General features: G+C 43.3%; 1 protein-coding gene across 1 annotated transcript in view; it reads right to left on the reverse strand.

The window, feature by feature from the left end:
* Positions 1-1,539: 1,539 nt before the first annotated feature.
* The window catches only part of DCT (dopachrome tautomerase), a 72,964-nt gene continuing 51,429 nt past the window's right edge, over positions 1,540-23,074 (reverse strand). Inside the window, exons 5-8 of the mRNA XM_086934796.1 lie at positions 18,231-18,410; positions 15,434-15,569; positions 4,870-5,071; positions 1,540-1,805 (exon numbers count right to left, since the gene is read on the reverse strand). Coding sequence (XP_086790922.1) covers positions 1,621-1,805; positions 4,870-5,071; positions 15,434-15,569; positions 18,231-18,410 — 703 coding nt within the window. The 3' untranslated portion in view covers positions 1,540-1,620. The remainder of the gene's footprint in view (positions 1,806-4,869; positions 5,072-15,433; positions 15,570-18,230; positions 18,411-23,074) is intronic.

The following is a 23,074-nucleotide window of genomic DNA, read 5'->3' on the forward strand; positions in this document are numbered from 1 at the left end:
TTTTCAAGTAACTAACCTTAATTACTCTAAAGCTTGGCCTCAAACCTCGGAATGAGAGATTCCCATCTAATTGCCGTTAAAAGCATTTTGAAAAGGAACTTCTTGGTTGTGGTTGAGTTAGATTTTGGCAGATTGTAGACAGTTGAGTGCTGTGAAGAACCTGTTCGATCAATTATGGGTGAGTAACCATGACTACAGTATTGCTACCTCTACTTGCTAGATTAAGGTTTTTACCTGCGTTTATGCTCCCTTAACCACACTTTTGTATACCCAAACACTGGGACAGTAGAAAGGTCTTTGTTCAATGTTTTATAACTAGTACAATACTTCCTAATGTTGCCTATTTGTCAAATCTTACGTGTGAACCATCTTTTATTTACATCAAGCAGTTAGGAAATTGAGAATACAACAGATTTTTAGGCATGTTTGACATTACAACGCATACTTTTACCATGTATGCCTTTACATCGCAGTTTTAACAACGCATGCTGTTACAACGCATAGCGTTAAGGGGTGCTGGATAGTGAATAGTTTAATTTACTATTCCAACTCCAGTCCCCGTGGATAGTAGGGAAGGTGTTGGATAGTAAATTAAATCTATTCCCTATCCTAGAGTGCCCCCCAGCACTGTGCGTTGTAATAGTTGCGTCGTAAAGGCACTGCGTGGTAAAAGTTGCGTTGAAAAGGATGGTCCCCGATTTTGAGTTATCTTCAACACCAATGATTGCAACAAACTAAAAAAAAGTGGTAGGCTGGTTTGGTCCTCAATTTGCCACCATGGTAGATGGCCTACTTTCCCTAGTGCCTCTTACCTCTTATGAGAGAATAGTATAAAAAAAACTTACAAAGGTCCAGCTTTAAGGTTAGACAGGAGGGAGAGGGGAATCGGGATCCATTGCGACATGCCTTGATTGAGAAAAGAACAGTTTTGGAAATTAATTTCGAAGGTGATAAGAGATCACAAAGTAATCTGATGTGCCATGTAATGGCTGGTCGCTTTTATTTCCATTTCTACGTTCACCCCTGTAGTGTCTGGGCACGTCAATAACCCCAGTATAGGTAGTCATCAGCAACCAATTTACAGAACAGGGCACAGTGCTGAAAATGGAACCTTGAACTTGCATAAACATTTTAAGAATAGTCGACATTAAGTGAGCATATGTTCCGAGGCGAACTTCTCTGGAGGTGTGGCCATTACAATGACGAGCACCGCAGGTAGGAGGTAGTGTCTTGTTGACAACTTTCTTCCAATAACCCGGTGAATGCCAGTGGATAAAATATTATACCTATAAAATACATGCAGTTCAAAATCCCCTTATAATGAATGAAGTTCAGCTTTTCAAAGTGTAGTTCAGTAGTTTCTGGACTGCCGGGTACAGTTTGGTCTCAGAAGACGAGTAACATTGTAAGAAACAACTCATGGATGCTTCCTAATTAGGCAGTGAATCAAACGTGATCAATTGTAAGCATTCAATTTCGCCCAAAACAATCCATGACAGGAGCTCAGAAATGTCATAAAAATAAACTCAATTTATAACCTTTGGTATGAAAGACCAATTTTAATATAATGTTTAGCATGTAAACCAAGAATTTGCTAATCCTTTAGAAAATATCAAAATATTAGGCTTCTTCAGTGTATTTTGGTTGACTAGGGAACTTAGCATTCAGTAGTGGCTCAAATCCTCTCCTCCTCTTACGGTGCATAAACAATGCAAGCAATAGCACCAGCACAAGTAAAGCAAGGAGGAGCCCGCCAACAGTGGAGCCAAGCATAATGGTCATGGCACGGACCTCTTCTTCAGAAGCTGCAAAAAAGAATTAAAAGAAATCAGTCATTACCCTGAGTAACAAATGAAGAGCAAGAAATTCACAGCAAGTACAGAGTAGATCAACCAAAATCCGATTTTTGGGGTTAAACGAAGTAAAGTCAGGACTCACTGAGCAGTAGCATATTTTGTCGCCATTAAACAACCACATTTCTCTGTACCCGAGAAAGTATTTCAAAGGAGCTCAGAGTACACCATGTACCAGAGGGTGCAAAAAGTCCACAATTTGCTATTTGGGATCACATGGACACAATTAGCTGGCTTCGTGGTCAGGTAGTAAAAAGGTAGGGCAGGTGGTTAAAAAGGGAAAGCAGCATAATCCTTGTGCAATCATTGTGCATTGCAAAAATGAAGGATATTCTAGCATGAATTAAAGAAAATTTTGGAATACTTTGGCAGAAGGAGGGGGGGACTTATGTACAGGGATATACAGTGCTGGATTAAAGAGGGAACCAGCCAGATTCAGTTTACAGCAGCTGTTTGAGCTGTAGCTGGGATCCAAGCCCATCTCCGAACCTTTCTGGCACACAGTTGGGGATGGTGGTTTCCTAATTTTCAGTTCACAGTGCTGTAAAAGGTTAAAGCTAAAAAGGGGGGGGGGATGGGTCACAAGGGGGCGGAGTGTAGATGGAAAGAGCAAACATTGCCTTGGAGTGTGAATTCACAATTGAGATTCAAGCTCTTTGTACTACTAGGAAGGTGTATGGTGTGTCAACGATTAGGAAGTTTCATAAAGTGTTTAAATACTCAACCGCATGTCCTTGTACTGCCCAGACGTGGGTCCCGTGCTCTCCATGCCACTGGAGTCAAGCTATCCTGGCTGATGAGGGGTAAAACCCTCAAACCGGCCCTAGGATGCTTGTTTCCAGTCCAGAGAGGACCTGGCCTGGCAATTCGGGCTGGACTGTTTCCATTGGGCGCAGGGTGAAGTCTTATTTGCATATGGCTGGGTTCAAACTGGAATGGTATGGGGGATCAAAAAAACGATGGATGTAGGCCCATATCTCTATACTGGGGTGAATGTATGATATTGTTCTGCATTCGGTCCATCAATTGTTCTTTTTGCACTGGTACTGTGCTAGGCATGTCAGGTACACCTGCATGTTAGTGTGTAACTACGCTGTTGTCAACACTTCAGTATTTATTACTACACAACCAAACCCATTACATCAACATTAAATAACGAGATTGAGTTATGGACTGTAAGCATATTAAATGTATATATTTTGCGGTGGGTGGATAAAGGAGACCTTTCATCACATTGTAACACTGGACTAGTAGGCTAAATAATGATCTTTGCAATGCAACAACCTACTGTGCAATTTTACAGGAAATCAAAACCTGATTCACATGAACTGTATCTCTGCAACATCCACATCATCCGTCTGTTACCTAATGGTTCAAACCTCTGACTAAAGCTTACTTACAATTCTCTCAGGGAAGTGCACAATCACCCAGGGTAAATTATCAGGGTTATACCATGCATTACAAATCTCTGCAGCAGGGATATTAACCTCATCAACTATTTTACAATGCAGTCTATTTAGGGCCAGGCTGGGAACCCAAAGCAGCCCTGGCAAATTTTGTTACACCTGCCCCATATGGTGCACAGTGAGCAAACCGGACCACTACAATGGGGTTTGAGAGGGAAGGTCTCACCTAATAAAATTTGGTTAAAAAAATGGTGCATTCTACAACCCCTCTCATAATATATTCAATTGTATTCGCTTTTAAAGCATAGTAAAGGATGATCTTACAGTGAACCAGGGTACGACAATCTTTGTGGGGTTCTTCAATGATCCCTCACTATCACAACAGGACCCCTCATCTCTCCATAACCCCTCTCACATACTTTCCATTGGTTTTACAGTGTAGGGTGTTGGAGTACTTTACATCGCATAATATACTGAAACAATGAATCATATGTATGCAAATAAGTGCACAAATAATGTTATGTAAGTCAAAGGGGACTACAAGGTGTAGGATTTACAGGTTATACATACTGGTAGGTATTTTTTTTATTATTATTATTTTTTTTTAAGGAGACTATGGTCTGGAAATACACAAATTCCGGATTCAGAACGTAACACAGGAGTTAGGGTTGGCTTTACTAATGAAAATGTATTTCCAAACAAACCCTTTTTTGCAACATTAGTATAAAGAAATACTGGGAAAAATAATAACTTTCTAACCAGTACCATGCAGTTTGCATGCAGCTCTGATAGCAGTTCATAGGTTCCTGTGCTAGATTAAGATCGTAAATGATGAACAGCTCGTAACAAAAGGATCTCTGTGATAAATGCAGTAACCCACTGAACGATGCACATAAAATGATGTTCTGATGTGCATGGTACACGTTCTTTGCAACAGGCACAGTAACCCTCTGTGCTACCTTAGACGAGTCAAACATGTGACTAAACAAAACTCCGATCTCTCTCCAGCAGGTACATTAATTACCAGTGTCATTGTTGCCAGAAAACAGCTGGATATACAAGGAATTCTGCAGGGCTGCTTTTTTAAAAAAATGTAAAGCTGCTATACTGCTACAAAACCTGCCCACTGTAACAAAAGTTGTCCGCCACCCTTCCAGACTCCCAGGAAAATGCCCATGCCCGCTACGGCCAGTCCGGCTTGGAGTCTAATTGTGATGACTAAAGAAAACAGTTTACCATCACTTTTTTCCAAGTTCTGAGGTGGAAGGTTGCAAATAGAAACAAAAATGTAATAATGCATAGGATGACTGTCGTTTAACAGCTCTAACTCTGCACCGTTACTGCCAAAACCACAGCACCGCCAATTTGGGGGTTTCCGCAGTAAATTATGTTTATTTCCAGCACTGGCACCAGAAAAACTTTAAAAAACTCGATATGTAGGCATATTTACTCTAGTGAAATAAATATTATATTGTTAGATTTTGTTAGTACTGTACGTCTTCAAATAGCTCATTGGATGGGCTTGATTAAGCGCCTGCAAATGGAGCAGTCCCAGGTCCCTTGTTTAACGGCGCCCTGCACACCACAAATGCAGAAGCAACAGAACGTACCTGGGAGTTCTACGGCATAGGAATAGCCAAGTTGTTCTGCAGTTTGGAAAAGTTCATCGTTTGTTACCGGGGGGAAAAAGGGCACCATGTTGTACATGCGGTTGTGGCCGATTGGAGCCAATTCTTGAGGCCAAACGCCATCCGAGGGAGCAACACGCTTCATCCATTCGTCAAAAATGGCATCTGTGAAAGAGTGAAGCACCTAGAGGGAAAAGGTGAAGGATGGTATGCATTATTTTTGTCAGCGAAAAGTAAAGCAAAAGTGACAATAAGAAGTCACTACTCACATATCAGAGATTCATTAGAAAGTTAGCGAGTAGAGGCCTGGCGTTATCGCCTTTGGGGCTCCACCCTTACAGTTTTCTGCCCGTATTTTATTATGATGCCAGCAGAAAATATTAACCTTTCCTTAGCAAGTAGTAAAAAAAGGAAAATGCTAATCCTCACTATGAAGGACAAGCAGCTGTCTGAGGAAGGCAAAGAACCTTCTCGATGGCTGCACCATTTCAAAACCAACTGAAGTATACAAAACAATGACGGCTGAAAATTACTCCTGGCCGCATCCCAGTCCACTGTTATTTGGCACACTGCCACCTCAGTTTAGACCAAGACATAAAAATCAGTCTTGACCCTGGTCCAATGGAAACAGTCCAGCCCAAACTGCCAGGCCCTCCCTGAAACAGAGGACAAGTAACCCAGGACCAGTTTTTGTACTTCTTAATGCTCATCAGCCAGGTATAGCTTGGTTCCCGAGGCACAGGGTGCACAGGACCCACGCCTGGGCATACCTGAACCACTTAGGGCCTTGCACTAAAGTATAAAAGAAATGGATGGTTGGAATGCTAGAATTAGTCTCAGCCACTGGTAATTATGCTGATCACCCGAGTACTTACAAGTGACTCAAAAAAAAGTGAAGGATGGAGTGCTAGAATTAATCTGATGCCCTAAGTGTGATGGGTTTGCCCAGAGGTGTCCCTTGCTCACGTCCCACTGGAATCGAGCTATAACAGGCTGATGAGCCTAAAGGGTAAAAACAGCCCTGGGCTTCGTGCGTTCCAGTTAAAGGAGCACCGGACCTGGTGGTTAGGGCTGGACTGTTCCCACTTGAGCAGTGTCAAGACTTATTTGCATCCAGCTGTATCCTAAATGAGGAGGCATGATGGGTGAAAAACAATGGACTGGGATGAGGCCCAAGTGGTTGCCACTGGCTAAGATTAATTCAAGCATTCCATCCATCACTTTATTTTTGATACCCCATGTCAAGGCCATGTTAAAGTTCCACTGTGCAATAACAAATATTTTGTGAGGAAAACCTGTATCAAGTCTTTAATAAACCTCTTCACAAAAAGATTAAAACAAGGACTGTTGATTCTTCAAATGAAGAAAGTCTTAAGGAGTGACCAATTACCTTTTATAGTAGACCACTAAAAAGGTCTTTCTGGGCTTAGGACAAAAAACGCAGAAGGACATCTAGGTCAGTGCCTCAGCCAGGATACCAGGTAATAGTTTTATCGCAGCATGCAGCATAGATGGATTTAGTGGAGGGGTGTATGATAGGATGACATTCACCACTTCGGAATATCTGAATAGCCACTTGCCTCCTCTCATGGAGTGGTCAGTTGCATACATTCAGGTGGAGAACCCTTGTCTGCTGCGGAGACAGAAAGTACTCCTAATGCATTAGCCTGATCAGAAGACAGATGCTCAGGAGTTCTGTGTACACCACTCTCCTGGCTCAACACATGAGGACGTTCAGGATCTTCAGAATTCAGGGCAAGAGATAGTGGCAGAAAGATGTGCAGTAGTCCCTTGTTCCATTCCGGCGAGAATGCATCTCCCAACATGTGTTCTTGCAAAGTCTCAACTCACAAAACTGACACTGACATTTGAAAGTGGCTATAGGACCTGGCTTTCTGTGCAGGATCACCCCAAACCTTTTGCCTTCACCCCTCCTGTTTTGCTGAGTTCTGTTGTCTTTAGGACTGGGCACTTTTGCACTGCTAACCAGTGCTAAAGTGCTCTCTCCATTAGAACAAAGTGATCTTGGTTTACATCAAATTGGCACATAAAATACCCCTTTAATATGAACTTAAAGTACATTAAATGTATCCAGGACATGTAAATGAATTGCTACTAGTGAGCCTGCATCACTTATTGTGCCATCCACTTTAGCAGCCCATTTTAAACATGTCTGAGGCCGGTCATTACAGCCTGTGTGTGCAGCATTACACTGCCATTTCAGCCTTTAAAGTAAACCTTTTTGCCAAACCGAAGCCTCCCTTTTAATACATAAAAAGTCACCCTTACGGTAGGCCCTCAGCAGCTCACAGTGCATTGCATTTATAAAGTTGGACATGTACTTTTACGTTTTACATGTCCTAGAGGTGAAGAACGCAAATTTGATTTACACTTTTGTGAGGCCTATCTATCCCATATGATAAAATGTAGTTACCTTAGTGCATTTAATAAGCAATAGTTGTATTTGGTAGTAAGTAGAAATTTCAATTTTGGGGTCTGAGGAATTGTATTTTATAATTCTCTTTAAGGATGAAGTTGGATTTTAAGTCACAATTCTAAAATATACACTTAAAGTTGGCATTTTCTTGTCCAACCCATTTGGTGCCTGCAGCCTACTTTTTGGGTCAAATGACTAGATGGAGTTTGAAGTTGGCCTATGTATAGTCCTTCCAGACAGCCACACAATAGACGGCCTGGGTGTTGGCAGGATGGGCCATCCTGACTTGAAGGGCCGAGCAGTCACCGGTCACACTTGCACTGAAAAAGACACTGCATAGCTCACACACCCAAAAGGAATTCACACTAGCCAATTGCATGCCTCCAGATGGAATGGGACCAAGGCAGGAAATTCCAGTCACTTCTGTAAGGGGTCACTCCAGCAAAAGTGACTTATCGCTACAGAGACCTCCAGCACCAATCGCCAATACAAGATCTGCACTTAACGCTACAGCATCAACAACCCGCAATGACCACCAACACGAATCTCTAGCAATGAATAATCACAAATTCAGACACAAACTTCTTGCTACAGTGACAACCATCTGTGATGCCAGACTTGCTCTCGGAACTACACCAAAAACGTTTCACCATGCTCTACCTCCTTTCTGTGCCCTATACTTAGCTGAAACTTTTCAAATTACATTTCACAGGTTTTCCCGATTGAATTTGTCATTTTGGTGTCAAATAATGTATTACATTTTACTATTTTTTCAATTGGTGAGGGATTTTCCTTCGGTTGTGTTTTCACTTTAATACTGGTTAAGGATTGCATAAATACTATGTGAAGCGTAAATGCATGTGTGCCAAGCTGCTAGAGAGTTAAGCACAGGTTAACTTTTGTGACATTTTGTGGTTCGCCTTGACGAGTATTGCGGCTGTTGCTCGAGTAGGGTTAAACGCCCCTCCCCCACCAACCGCCTCATTTTCTCACAGCAGAGAAGAAAAAAATCTAGCCAATTCTCTCACCACCAGCCAAAGACTCCTTGTAGTTCATTGGGGTCTAGGCACCACTCATGGTATGCCAGACAACATCTACTCAGTTTGTCCACAATTGTATAGCGCTAGCTGGACCCGAGGGTATCGGAGCTCTTCACAGCGAGTACAATTATGAGCCTTGTCAGCATAGACAGAATCCGTAACTTAACTTAAGAGCATTATAGGCATAATTACAATACAGATCTTGAACAAGAGGGACGAGGTTGAGGGGTTTCATAAAGAGGAGTTAATTTGCTGATAGCGAGTGGGGTGCCTATCAAACAGGACGAGGTACAGTGGGAGATCCTGGTGATTATAGTTCTAAGACAACTGTTTTGGACCACTTAGAGGATATGGTAAGGCGTCGAGCTCTTTTTAGAGTATCTTGTGTTCTTCTCGTTACGTTCGAGAGCGCTCTAGGAAGAGGGCTTTGAGTAGGATCTTGAATTTCAGGAAAGAGGTGGTCGTTCTGATGTGGGGGGGATGGAGTTCCAGATCTTAGGTGTATTTCCCGCAAAGAATTTAGTTGCGGTTTTGTGTTTCCGATATTTCAGTGGGATGAGTAGTAGCGTGTTGGAACTTCTGAGATTCCTGGACTGGCCGGACCTTTTGAGTTTAGCGGCCAGGTATTTTGGTTTGCCTGTGTGAAGGGCTTTGTGCGTGAGGCAGGCTGTTCGGAAGCTGGCTCGTTGTTCAATTGGGAGCCACTTAAGTTTGAGTGCGGGAGAGATGTGGTTGAATTTTAGTTCCTGTGACCATTCTTGCTGTTGCATTGAAGGTAGTTTTCAGGGGACCTAGGTGAGATTTTGCTGTCCCGGTCAAGGTTGCGATTCCATATTCAATTCTGGAGAGCACCAGTGCCTGGGTGGCCTGTTGAAGGTCTTTCTGGGGAAAGAAGGGTTCTATTTTGTATAGAATTTTCAGATTGAGAAACGTACTTTTGGCAGATCTGGAGATGTGTTTTTTCATGTCCAGTTTGGGGTCTAGGGTGATACTTAGAGATTTCACAGAGTGCGTTGGCGTGATGGCGTCAATGGCTTTGAGCCATTCTTCGATTTGGGGGTTTTCGTCTCTGTTGGAGATGAGGAGAACTTCTGTTTTCTCTAGATTAAGTTTAAGGTGGTTCAATGTGAGCCATTCCTGTACCTCTTTAAGCGTGGCCTTTAGTCTGTGTAGGTAGTCAATGGAGGTGGTTTCCAGATAAAGCTGTGTGTCAAGGGGATGTTGGAATTGCTGAGTAGTGTGGTGAGGGGTTCCATGTGGATGTTGAAAAGTTGGGGAGTACTTACCCTTGTGGAACTCCTCTGTTGACGGGAAGGGGGTCGGATTAAAAGTTTAAATATTATTCTTTGCGAGCGTTTGTGTAGAAAGGAGGAGAACCAGTTTAGGAACGTCATTTCAATGCCTGCTCTTTCCTGGAGGACTTTGAGAAGCAGGGTGTGATCAACTGTATCGCAAGCGGTCGATAAGTCTAGGAGAATGAGATGGCAGCATTAGTCTGAGTCAAGTGACTTGTGTAGATAGTCTATGACATTTAGGATTGCGGTTTCGGTGCTGCATCCCTTTCTGAATCCAGATTGGTGAGGGTCTAGGAGCTCGGTGTTCTCCAGGTGTTGGGTTAGCTGTGGAAGGACACATCTTTCAAGAATTTTGGATAAAAGAGGTAGGTTCGATGCAGGTCTAAAGTTGTTCATATCCTCAATGTCTAGCCCTGTTTTTTTAGTAGCGGCGTGACTTGGCCTACTTTGAGGCAGTCTGGAATGATTCCCGAGCTCAGTGAGCTATGGAGGATCTTGCACCAAAATTGGAGCCAAGATAAGCTTCAGGTCTTTAGCCTAGAAGGTACCTTGGTGACCCAGCTTTGAATAGAAAAAAAAGCCTCTGGCAGAGTAGCCCACACCACCCTTCTTGTTGCTGTACTGCAGGTTCAAAGGCCGCGTCTGGTGGCTCAGTGGACTAATGCATCCACTGCAGGAGCCTGCCTCGGTTCGACCTCATGGTCGCAGGTTTAAATCCCGGCGTGTCCACTCAGCCTTTCATCCATCGGAGGTCGATAAAATTAGTACCATTGAGTTGGGTAACAATAAACATCTGTTATTCAGCACCAAGATAACCCATTTGGGGTGAACGTGCACTTTACAAATACACGTTATGTTAATTTCTTAGATTCAGCGTAGAAAGGAACTGAGCCAATGGGAGCATCCCTCAGCAGAAAGGCATCGCGGGTTGGAGATCCAAGATGAGCCTCAACCACCCAATCTTTTTTACGACGAGAAAATAGAAGGAACAACTGCCTCTCAAATTTCAGCAGTCTCTCTGATGCACCCTATAGCGCAACCGGTGTACCTCCTGCAGCAGGATGGACAGATGGTTTTAAAAAAACTTGCTCTGGTGTGGTAGGTACATTGAGTGGGGTGGAGAGAAAAGGTAGGATGTAGCCTTTTTGAACAATAAGTAGGAAACTTCTAAATGTAATGGATCACCAATCCAGGGGGAAGTGCTGGATCATGCTCCCTCTGTTGGTTAGACATGCATCCCTGAGGGAAAAACTAAACTGGATGGTTGGCCGTTGTGGTAGGGAAGGAGAGGAGTTGGAGGACTGGTGTCCCCATGGCCTACACACAGTCAGACACTTAAAAGTCTGGAGGGCCCCGAAAAGAACTGGGCTGTCTGCTGAATCACTGGCTGGGAAGGTTGTATCTGCATATATGCCGGCCACCTATGAATTTGTGGAACTCGAAATTAATTTGCTCTACAGGAGCCTACAGTCCCAAGCAATGCAATGTGGCTTTACTTTCTTTAAAGCACTCCACTGCAGAGTCTGCTTTTTCTCCGAAGAGTAGAGTGCCGTTAAAGGGCATATTCAGTAGTAACTCTTGGACATGAATGGGAAATGAAGTTGATCTTACCCAGTCATGTTTGCAAATACTAACACAGACTGCCCTTCCAATGCAGGCAGTGGAATCAAAGAAGTGTGGATAACATACTTTGCAGCATGATGCCAGTCCTATATCGTGAAAACCAAAGATCCCCTCCAGAGCCACCAGTAAGAGCTCACTGGTCATGTCCCAAAGGACGTGTGTTTAGCGGCCCAGCAGACAGACTGCATTTATCGATCCTCGGTGCCGGGCTAGCAAAAATTAAAAAAAAAAAACAAAAAAAAAAAAACACACATTTGCCAAAAGGTATCAATCCTTTTAGTTTCAATATCCAGAGATTGGTTGGAAATTAATTGGGATTTAACATTAAGGCAGAGGCCTGTATAATAAGACACTCTGGAGTAGGATGCTTGGTGATCAAATCCCGGCTCCAGGTACCAGCATATGCCACCTGTCCACCTGCAGTAAAATAGGTGGGTAAGAACACATGGCTTCATCACGGTAGCCAGCATGGTATCTGGGAGGGCATCATTAAATGTGAGCAAGGGCTTCAGTGTTGCAGGCCCAAGCTGCCGAATTTCTGCCAGAACATTAATTTTAGTCTGAATGGAGAGCATATACAATTCCAGTACTTCAAATACCCTGTAAACCACCACTGCAAATGAGGAGGAGTTTTTTCAAAAAATGAATAATGCACATCAGTATAACTAGTGTGGTGCAAGCACCACCTCTCTCCATAGTCGTCATTATCACTATTCTGGAGGTGTACCCTGCTCTGGAACATCATCAAAGTCCGCGAACTGCCCCCCCACCCCCCTCCCGCGCACCCCAAAAGAAGGCGCTACTGAATATAGTTGCAAAACGTTAGCAGCACTAGGTTAAGTTAGGGTGCATCACCACTGGTTGCTCTCCGTTAATTTCATAGCTTGACATCAGTTGGTTTCGAGCAGATATCGATTTGTGGTCCAGGAAGGGCATCAGCACCTGATCAAACACTGGTGGTGTTGATACCAGCATGGCTCTTGGGCCAGAGTCAAAGTCTGTACTAGACTTGGTACCGGTCTGGTACGGAGTCCTAATGGGACAGAAGGTGCCAGGGAAGGACCAGACAAGACAGAGATTTCATAAGGCACACCAGAACGTGCAGAAGGCACACTGAAGATTTGTAGCCTGGTTTCTTTGAGGGACTGGATATGCTTCAGGGTACATTGTGACAAACTAAAGAATCTGCTCTGCAGCCAGTGACCGAATGAACGAGAAATCTTACCGCTCTCGCGCCACCAATTTGTAGTAAGATTGGCAGACAGGGAGGTGACAAAGATTTGAAGAGTGCAGCAGTCATGGGACTAGCCTGTGATCAGGCCCATGACTTAGGGTAGGGCCTGCATGAAGACTGCAACTTCTTGTGTTCGCAGACATACAACTTTGCATCCTAATCTCGAATCGCCTTTGGGTGCATAAGGGTGCATTATCACTCATCTGGAGCTCAGACAGATACACTCCTTGATCATAAGGTCAAGAGTACGTGGGTAGCATCATAGGACTAGGCTGCTAGTCAAAATATGGCACCTAACTTTCCTAATCTGCAATGAAGCAGGCTGTACAAAGACACACAGATTGTTCAACATAGCTGTAATTTAACATGGCAGACATGTCTGTTGACAAATTCATTTCAAGCATAGGGGTCAATAAAGGGCTGTAAAGTAAGGTTGATTCAGCCTTTTTCAAATGGGGACTGGCTTCCCTAGGAGTTTAACATTCAGGTCCTAAATTAGAAAGAATAGGGCTCTCTCCTACCGACATAAGAGCTATGCAGTCTAGTCCGCAAGATCCAATCACTTATGGTTATGCAAGACTGTGTACATGTAAGGGCTTAATCCACAACAGGAAAAGGACCACGTTGGACGCAGGGAGGCCGCTTTACATTTTAGAGATTCTTTCAATATTGAAGAACTAAACCTAAGGCGATGTCCTAAGCCCAGTCGATATCCAGTTGCGACTGCAAGCAGTCCTAAAAACAGGCTCCTTGGAAGGCTTTAAGGAAAGCTTTTCACATTTGATTTTAAATAAGACGTTGGCTCCAACGAAGGTCCTTGTTTCTGGAGTACCTCTCATTGTCATATTCCCGGGGAGATTTTATGAAAACGCTACCTCCACCTTTTGATGCCCACATCTACCCTAAATTTCAAGTGGTAGTAACTATAGCCTTGGGAGAACAAAAGAAAACTGTCCTGAAGAAGGTGTACATCCTTTGAATCCCCGAAACGCAGCGTCGACTTGGTTTTCTGTGAATACCAATGCTTTTATGCGATAAAATATTTTTCACTTTATGATTTGTAATAAATTGTAATCTTGTTTTTTATATATTATGATTCTTGATGTTTATTAGTGTGTGGTTGCTGACGTACTGACCCTCTAGCAATATAATTGTCAATCTAATAACCTAGTGTAATTTGGGTTTGCCCAAGACATATGCACATACGTGCTTGTTATCTGGGACTTTTTTGCTCTTGCTCACTACACCAACCCGGTCCCCATTCTCAATAGTAGGGTATTTCCCTATCTTTTTGTACCCTTAATCGTTTAGGGACAATAGGAAGTGTCTTCCTAGGATGGAGTGGCAAGGCTGAGAAACTGTTAAATATTGGTGTAGACATCTGTTGGTAGGCAGTGAAGGGTAGCCAGCATACACTTCAGCATAGATCGGCATGGCATTTATTCCTTTTGAAATATTCATTTAACTAAGCCACACAGTGATGACCATTATGAACACCATTTTAAGATTAAAATCGTTGTAGAATAATAACGCTTTGCTAAAGATGCCCCTGGCTGAAGAGCTAATCAGATTGCCTCATCCTACAGGTGGTGCGTTGAGTGCCCAGTTCAGGTTCAAGAGGTCTGATGTTTGAGGAAGAAAGGTACAAACATAATTATGTGCGAATTCTACACTGTGAAATTCAGCTCCAAATCGGTCTCAACCAGTGTTAAAAAAAATTTTTTTAAAATTTTAAAAAAATCACAAATCAAAATATAGCTAACAGGTGGTAAGGTAGAAAGGGCCAGATGTACGACCCATTTTTACCGTTTGCGAAAGGTAAACTGAATTTAGCCATGTACAGAAGGCAAAAGTAGATTCAGTAACTTTGTAGCGAACCACATTTTGCTTTTGCGATTCGGTATTAGGAAGAGCAGCGTTTAGGGCATCCTCTTTCCTAATACCGAATAGCACTGGCATGCATGAATGGTTTGCAACCGGGAATGCGGTCGCAAAACATTGGCAGTTACCAACAACTTCAAGTTGGTGGTAACCCATTCGCAAACGGGAAGTGGTCCACACGGGACACCTTCTTTCTTGTGAATATGGGCACCAACATTTTTTAAGAGCAGGCAGTGGTCCCACAGTCCACTGCTTACTCAATAGAAAAGGAAGTTTGTAGTTTTTTTTAATTTTTTTAATGCAGCCTGTTTTCCTTGAAGGAAAACTGGATGCATTACAAAAACAAATGTTGCTTTATTAAAAAAGCAATCACAGGCATGGCGGTTCAACACTCTGTCCATCATGCCCTTTGGTTTATCTTGGTTCACCCTAAGTTGGCAGAGTATGCCCAGACGTGGGTCCATTGCTCACTTTGCCACTGGATTCAAGCTAGCCTGGCTGATGATGGCCGATTAGCCAGAAACCGGTCCCAGGATGCTGGTTTCTGGTCCAGGGACGACATGGCTTGGCAATTCGGTCTGGGCTGTTCCCATGAGGCACAGGGTCAGACTGATTTGCATATGGCCATGTCTGAACTGGGGTGGCTAAAGAACGATGATGGATTAAACCCAGATCAGTTGACTGGGGGTGAGTGCTTGCAATGTTCAACACTCCGTCCATCATCCCCTTTGGTCTGCTGACCCCAGCAGGCCACCAATCCCCGTAACTGTAGCCATTCGCAATGGGTCGCAAATTGCGACCTTCCTCAGGAATATTGATGAGGCAGGTCCATTTGCGACCCACTGCAAAAAGCTAACAGTATCAAACACACTGTTGTACATCGCAGTTTGCTATTACCTAATAGCGATTCGCTAAAATTCGCTTTTAGGAAATTGCAAACATGCAATTTTGTACATCCGGCCCAAAGTCCTTTGAGCAGGAATGCCAAAATGTGCCACATAACATAAAAAGCCTCAATTGCAACTTTACAACATACCACAAAGATGGGATCATTGGCTGCAGAATGAGACAAAGCATTTGTTCCGTTTAGAAAGGAGTGAACCAGGTTGTGAAGGCTCGTCGCTGGAGAGTCTAATGTTCCATCTGGTTTATCGAATCCTTCAAGGGCATTTCTGAAAAGAAGACAAACTATTTCAGGAGTTACAATATATGGAAAGCTCTTGTAAAAACAATGCATGCAGCTCAGAGAGCAATAATGGGAAATAAGAGGCACAAATCGGCTACGTTTCCTAAAAGTCTTCATCCTGGCTACAGAGGATACTGGAGGGAAAGTTTGCAATGCTCACATTGTGTGTGGATAATGTGCACACGTTTATATCAATATTGGATACATAGTGGGTAACCATATAAAATGGTTCTATATGGCTACTTTTCAGGTAAACTATATATCGAGCCTTCCTTCACCGATACGGTGTAATATTGGGAGTTTTTACAGTTGGTCTCGGGTTTTTTTTCTCCTTTTGTGATACATATAGCTACACCTCGCTTCAAGGAGGAGGAATTATGCAGGCATAGTTTTTATAAATGATTAGTTGAAACTACAGATAGTACAAGAGTGGAGACATTAACATGACTGTTGTGTACAGTGGCGCTTGACAATTTAGAGCCTAAATGACAGGGCGGTTTTATCGCACAAGTGGCCCTTTCAGCATTTAAAATTGTGTGCTAAACGGTCGCATTTTTCTGCACAACACATACACAAAGGTGGGAAACCAGAATTCCCCAGTACTTGGGTGATTGGGAGACTATAGAAGAAAAGCAGTTCCTTCATTGTCACTCCCCCCCCCCCCTCCCCCCTCCCCCCCCCCCCAAAAAAAGAAATCTGGGACAATGTTCAAGATGATCACCAACATAACCTAAGCAGTGAGTTTTAGGTGAGGAATTAATGTTTCTGCAGAAGGAAAATGTAATGTAAGCATCACAAACCCATTTCAGATGAGTAAAGACAATGACCACAACATGATCTAGGAAAACTACAATATGTCTCTTTAGAACAGTTTTCTGAACATTTTTTTGGCTTGTTTTAATTTTCTTAAAAACATTGATATATTTTAGTATTTTATAGTGTCATTTTTTAATTTTTCAATCCGAAAGATTTGTTACTTAAATTGATCATGGCGCTACATGTGTTGCTGGAGAAGCACCTTCAGGGAGCTCTTTAGCAGACACGACTCAGAAGCCCGAATAAAAAGGTCACAGGGAAATGGAAAAAGGCAGAACTGGAATCCGATATAGTGGGAGGGGCAATCCTGCTAAAATTTGGAACCTGCGTGAGATGGCACAATGCCGACCTTTTATCTCTGGTTAAGCAGGCCTTAGTTCTATAAAAACTTGAAGTAAGTATGGAGTCTCAGGCTGGCTCCAACCATGTGCTGTACCTATGTGAATGTTTGTGCTACAGCCAAGCGAATGGCTTTGTAGATTTGGAAATTAACTGCCCTGTGTATCCTGGCGAGAAGAGGTAACACTGGGTAGATACGAGCATATGTGTCTCTCTCTCTAACATTCATACAGGGTTGTGTGCGACGATTAGAGTTTGGGCACATCGGAATGTGAGCCTTACACCGAGCACCACTCCTTAAAGCACTGATGCCATGTGTGATACTGTCCGCACAAAGGAGGGCTGCTCCGGGCCTGCATAGGAAGGGCCCCTATGGGATCTGTGCATTATATTCAGTTTCAGTCCTCTACCTGCATGCGTTTCTCCTCCCAATTTTTTATTGAGAGGAGGACCCAAGCTGCACCCCACATTTGTCCATTAAGCTGGTGCGCTTCGCTCTCTACATAAGTCATGCCCAAACTTTACGCAGCACCACTGTCAAAGGTCACCAGCCGTCACTGTGTGGCACAGGGTGAATATCTGGAGAATGTGGGAGAATAGTAAATGTAGCCATCTATTACTTTAACCGATAATATTCAGTGGGAGCTATAGGGCTCTACTTGTTTCAAGGATCATTATTCCATTCCAAAAGGACAGACCTACATATAAGTGTTAGTGGGGAGGCTGGGAACTCTTTACTATGGACCTTTGGGGTAACTTTAAGGCTCAGTAGCTGTAGGCCAGGGGAAGCAACTCTTACCTGGTCTTGACCCCATCTAGGACCTACGAGTCCCCCACTATTTTAGTATTTCCATAATAAGAGAAGCGTTAATATCAACAGTAATTTAAATTGATCTACTTTTGGAATGCTGGTCACAAGTTACTTACCCGGGCAGCAATGTAACTCAAAACTAAAAGTACAGTAAAAAAAACAACAACAAAAAATAAAAAAACACAAACGTTAACTGCACATTTTTATTTGGTACCAAAGTACCTTTTACCCTCGCTGATCCTCCTTCTAAACTAAACAGTAGCAGCTCTACCCCCCCCCCTCCCTGCCAGCCTCAAAACTTAACATAAAATATTAAAACAGGTCTAGCATTTTTCTATTTTTCAAGTTCTAGGGGCTGGGTCGAGTCTTAGGGGCGGGGCCATTGCAGGGGCAGTCACGAGAGGGAGTGTTAGGCACTACTATCAGTGAGCATGTCAGGCTGGCCGGACGTCTTAGGACGGCCAAACAGACATGCCAGCAGCATGAGTGCAGTGTCAGGATTAGCCGCAAGGAAGTCAGGGAGCCTAGGCAGCAGTGAGGGCTCAGAGCAGAAGAGCGGCAATGGTTTTTTCACTTTTTCTGTGCTTTCTTCATCGTCCGTCAATCCACCACACCCGCACACCAGCCACTACTGAAAATAAATAAATGAAAATATGGCTTTAAAAAAGGTAGCACACATACCTAAAGCTGAAAGTTGAATTCCGGAAAAAAGGAGGATTATCGAATTCTTTAATTGATAAGCACTTCTGTACATCTTCCATTGTTGGTAGTGTTCCATTAGCGCCTCCAATTGGGTTTCTCCGGAGCTGGCCTTCATTTGTCCCATTACACAGAGTGACCAAACGATTGTAGTCATCCAGGCTAAATTATTGAAGAAAAAAAAAGGATTAAATGTAAATGGAGTATCATGTGAGCACGAGGTACTAAGAACCTTTCAGTCTTGTCAAATGAACAAAAATGAATCCTCAATCAACTGTCCCAAGAGAGGACTAGCGGGGGGGATGGGGGTGGGCGAGAGGTGCTAAAGATGGTATTATGCTGGACTACAGCAATTCGCCAAAATAAGATTCTGAAACAATTGAAAAGGTTTTCATTGCAAAGGTAGCCAAGCATCAATGAACGTGAAAAGAAACAGGTAAGAACTAGGCCTGTGCAGCGTTTACAAAAGTACACAATTTCGAATCATGAGCTTTCGCGTAATTTTTGCACAAGGAGCCAGTTTGTGCCGAACATGTCTCACTGAGGTACATTCTGTGGTCTAACCAACCTCCTGCCAGCATCTCACTTCACCCTGTGTTAAGTATGCCATCGCTTGAAAGAATGCATGCACGATACCAGCAAACCAAGTATTGTACTAAAAGTGCAATTTTGCAAAATTGCCACTAAATCTCGCAGAAAAAACCTTACTTATTATAGTTGCACAAAATTGTGCAAGTAAGAATTTATTGTACAGTTAATTAAAACCTTTACAAGAGTGCGTCTCATGGCGTATGTTCAGGACAACAGTTTAAAAGAAGAATGTGAACCACCATTAAAATAAACCTTAGGGCTCCCAAGGGAGTTAAGTAATACTTTAAAGAGGGAAGACGGAAAGGCAGATGATTTTCACAGACAAAAGTGAGGAGCAGAGCAGGAGAAGCTATCCTAATTAGTCGGATACTTAGCAGCAGCGTAGATGAAAGAGCAAAGTGTTAAGGAGTGCAAGAGAAAGCGCAGAAACGACCCTTAGCCTGTGCATTATTTGTTAGAACAAGCATTAATTTTTACACAGCACGACAGATATGGAAAGTGCTGTGTGTGAGGCAGCAAACTGTTAACCCGAGGTTGCTTCGGATGTTGCCTCTCAGCGTTCCTCAAATGTTCATTTTAATGGCAGCAGATATGGACAGAGCAGATGCATAGGCAGCACAAGTTGTCTCAAGGATGTTGGATGTTCAGTAGCGGCTGTGCAATGGTGTTCCACATAGCAAAGTGCACTGGAACAATGGATTACTCCACGGATGCTTCAAATGTTCCACAGCAGCTGTGTGATGAGGAGAACAGTTTTAAGGACTGAGTTCTGCAACAAAGGTGGTGCTTGTGGAGCCCAGTTTAGCTACAGCAATCTGCACGAATGTTACGGTTTTTTACATTTATAGGGGTATTCGCTGGGTTCAAGCTGGTGATTACAGCCCGACAGCAGATTCGGAATTTCAAGCGAACAAAGTCTCTGAAGTAGAGATTTTCTTAGCTGTATCAAAGAAGGGCCGATGCATGATATGTGAGTGATTGTTTCCTTGTTAAAGGCACAGAGACGACACATTGCTCCTGGAGTTGGAGTGTCTCGCCATGCAGGGAGGTGAGCCCTCAAGTTCCTCTCCCCCAGTCTAAGTGCCCCTAGGCTGGCTATTAGCCATTGCGGATGGGTGCAGGTGATGTATTTTTGTGGTTTCCAGGGGGTATAGGAATGGATTACTGCCCAGGCATGCAAGCGCTTGCTCAGTGCGCCCATATATTCTAGCCTTAATAGTTTTTAGGGCTCGCCTGCTGATGCGCTTTCGCATAGCTGGCGAAGCTCTATTGTAGCTTATCCAGAGTTTAACCACTGGCGATTCCACTGGCGATTCCATGCAGTGCATGTGCTTTTTAGGTCATTGCGCAAGCGCAAGCCCTAAAAAGCGCGTGCACGATGCCACCAGCCGCCTGCCTGCCTCGCATTACCGCATCAAAGGCAGCCCTCTCAGCGCATTTCTCACCCCCTAATTATTCACGGCTGGCCGGCCGTACTTTCACTTTCACGGCCGCCAGGCCGTGTCTCCTTTTATGATTTGATGCCGTGTCTCGCGTTTCTCCTCCCCCCAGTGTACTTTTTTTAAAACTTGTTTTATTTCACCCTAGTCAGTCGTTGCTGGTTTCCTTTTTCATTTTCTTTTCACTCGCTTTGGTCCTCACGGTCACTTTTTCACATTCTCTTGCTCCGTGTAGATTGTCTTTCCTCTTTTGGTTCACTTTATTTTGACCCCGTTCTGCCACCCCACGTTGTTTTCTCGTGCCGCACTTTCGTTTCAACCGTTTTACTCTTCTCTAGCTTTTTATTTTTAATACAGCATCTTTTGCACAGTCGTTGACTAAACGCTAATTTTTGTCGTATATCTGCTATAACATTACTGGCAGATACTTTAATGGTGACTGGATTGATTGCGTAATTCGGCAGCTTTCTTCCCTGGTTATCTAGGTACTCGTCGCTAACTACGACCAATACACACTGACCGAGTGAGGCACCCTAAACTTCTGGTTCGGCCAGCGCTCTACATATCCCGGCAATGCCCACGGGACCGTTCTTAAACTTCCGTTTTCCTTACACTTCCTGCGTGGGACTTGCCGTATCGACACGAGGAGTAACTACTGCCTGATGCGCTCGTCTTGCAGTCAGGTAAGCCGGTCATCCCTTTGTCGCAACGGCCCCAGACGCGGGGAAGATACTAATGCTTCCTAGATTCCTTTTCTTCCCACAGTGCCTCGCTCCATCTAATCCCAACATCGATGAACTTGGCCCTTTCTCTGGCTTATTTTTGGGTTGTCTGGTTTGCCATTTTGGATAGTTGCAGCTCCCGCAACCGGGGCAGATGTTCCTAATGAAATCGAAAGCTCCAGCCCCCGTTACGTGGGCGATTGGCACTCTTGTATTCGAGAGTTCCGAATCCCTAGCATCAGTGTAAGAGCCGGACGTTTATTAAGCTATAACTAAGGGATGTATTTTTTTCACCTCACCCCTGGTCTACTTGCCCATCTCGGCTGGGGATCAGATGTTGACGCTCTTAGAGATTAGAACTTGCCAATAGTACAGGGTTTGTTCTGGAGCTGAGCGCCACCGGATCTCCATCACATGGCCTTGAGAATCCCCTAGACCATTACAGGAGCTGGGTGTTGGTTCTTCTAACCTTTCCCAGGCACTTATTCATGGGGACTCCAAGTGCTTTTTTAACTTCCCATGCCTTCGTCCTTTATGGGGTTTGGGTCTCTCCACACCCCCATATTCTCACCTCATCTTAAGAACCCACACTTCACTCCATGGATCCCATGTTTTCCATGCTGCCTTTTAATGACATTAAAATCCTGCGCTGTGTACATCTGTGAAATATTGGTTAAAGGGGCCCTCGAGTTTAGATTAAAAAAAAAAGGAACAGCAACAAAAGGCTTCTGGAATGTTCTATTGGTCGTGATGTCATCTGAGGTTTAGAAACTTGAGGGCACTGCTGTGCCGGCTGCTCCGCGCTGTTTCTCCTCATTATAGTTTGTTTATGGTGGATGGCACTTCCTGCAGAAAACAACAACGTGTGTGTCAAAAGCTAACAACATCGGGGAGCCGGTGTCCCACACCATGTAAACGGCAATTCGTTTATGTTCTCAGTTCAAAGCATGGGACGGGCGCAATCTACTGGAGGATATGGAATCTGTTAACTGTAAACTTTAATTTGACAAAGATTGTAGAGGGTGTAATCTTTATTAAAACTCAAATAATACACCTGAAAGCATGCAGCGTTGTAAAACCTCACTTGGCTGGTAAATCAGAATATTGGTTTGATTTTTACGTGAAATAGATGGTGCGCTCCTTCTTTATGCGTCTGTGACCTGCTCTTCACTTCTTTCTCTTTCTCACACACACTATCTGCTCCCCCTGTCTATTTGAAGCTCATTCACCACTTCATGCACACGCTTGACAGGTTTTTCCTGTGGAGCACTACTTTCGTTTTATCGTGTTTGTTTAAACAACAATGTTCACTTCCACTTTCTGCTAGCAGCTGCCCCCTCACCCTCTCTCTTTCTTCCAGGAAGTCCTCTCCTATTTTGGTGACTCACAACCACACACATGGATTTTCGTCACAATAAAAAACACTTAACATAATCTTCACAAAAGTTATTTACAAAAGTTTAAGCTATTGCCATTACAAATTAAATAAATTATTTAAATATTAATTATTTTAAAAAAATCAAAAGCCATTGTTATTTGTAATATCAATACATCTAAGTCCCGTAAATATAAAACATGTTGCATTACAAATGCTATAGGTGTCACATTAGCGAAAGTTATAACTATTGGCATTGTAAATGACAAAGCTATTAATTTAGCTATTTTAAAAAAATAACACAAATAATAAAAATGTAATTTATAAGACCAATAGCTCAAACTTTCCTAATGCGAGCCCTATTGCATTTTTTGTTGTTGCTGCAGTGAGCTTTTTGAAAGCCAGCCGTGGGAGATATTCCCCCACACTCCCGAGTGAAAATGTGTTTAATTGGTCTTGGAGATTGTGATTGTACGAGGATCCTGAGCTCGTTTGGTCTTGCCAGACTAAGCCATTCATAGCATCTGACGGGGCAAGTCAAAGTCCATTACAATTTTTTTTTTTTTTATTTTTTTTTTTTTATTGTGCTGCTTCTGGCCCAGGGCTGCTTTATTATGTTAAACTAGAGCCTTATTTGTTTAGGTGATGCTCTTTGGCAGACAAAGAGCAGCTTTATAGGCTCGAGTGATGAATGTATCC

This window comes from Lissotriton vulgaris, chromosome 8 (assembly GCF_964263255.1).
Source record: "Lissotriton vulgaris chromosome 8, aLisVul1.2, whole genome shotgun sequence".
NCBI classification, from domain to species: domain Eukaryota; kingdom Metazoa; phylum Chordata; class Amphibia; order Caudata; family Salamandridae; genus Lissotriton; species Lissotriton vulgaris.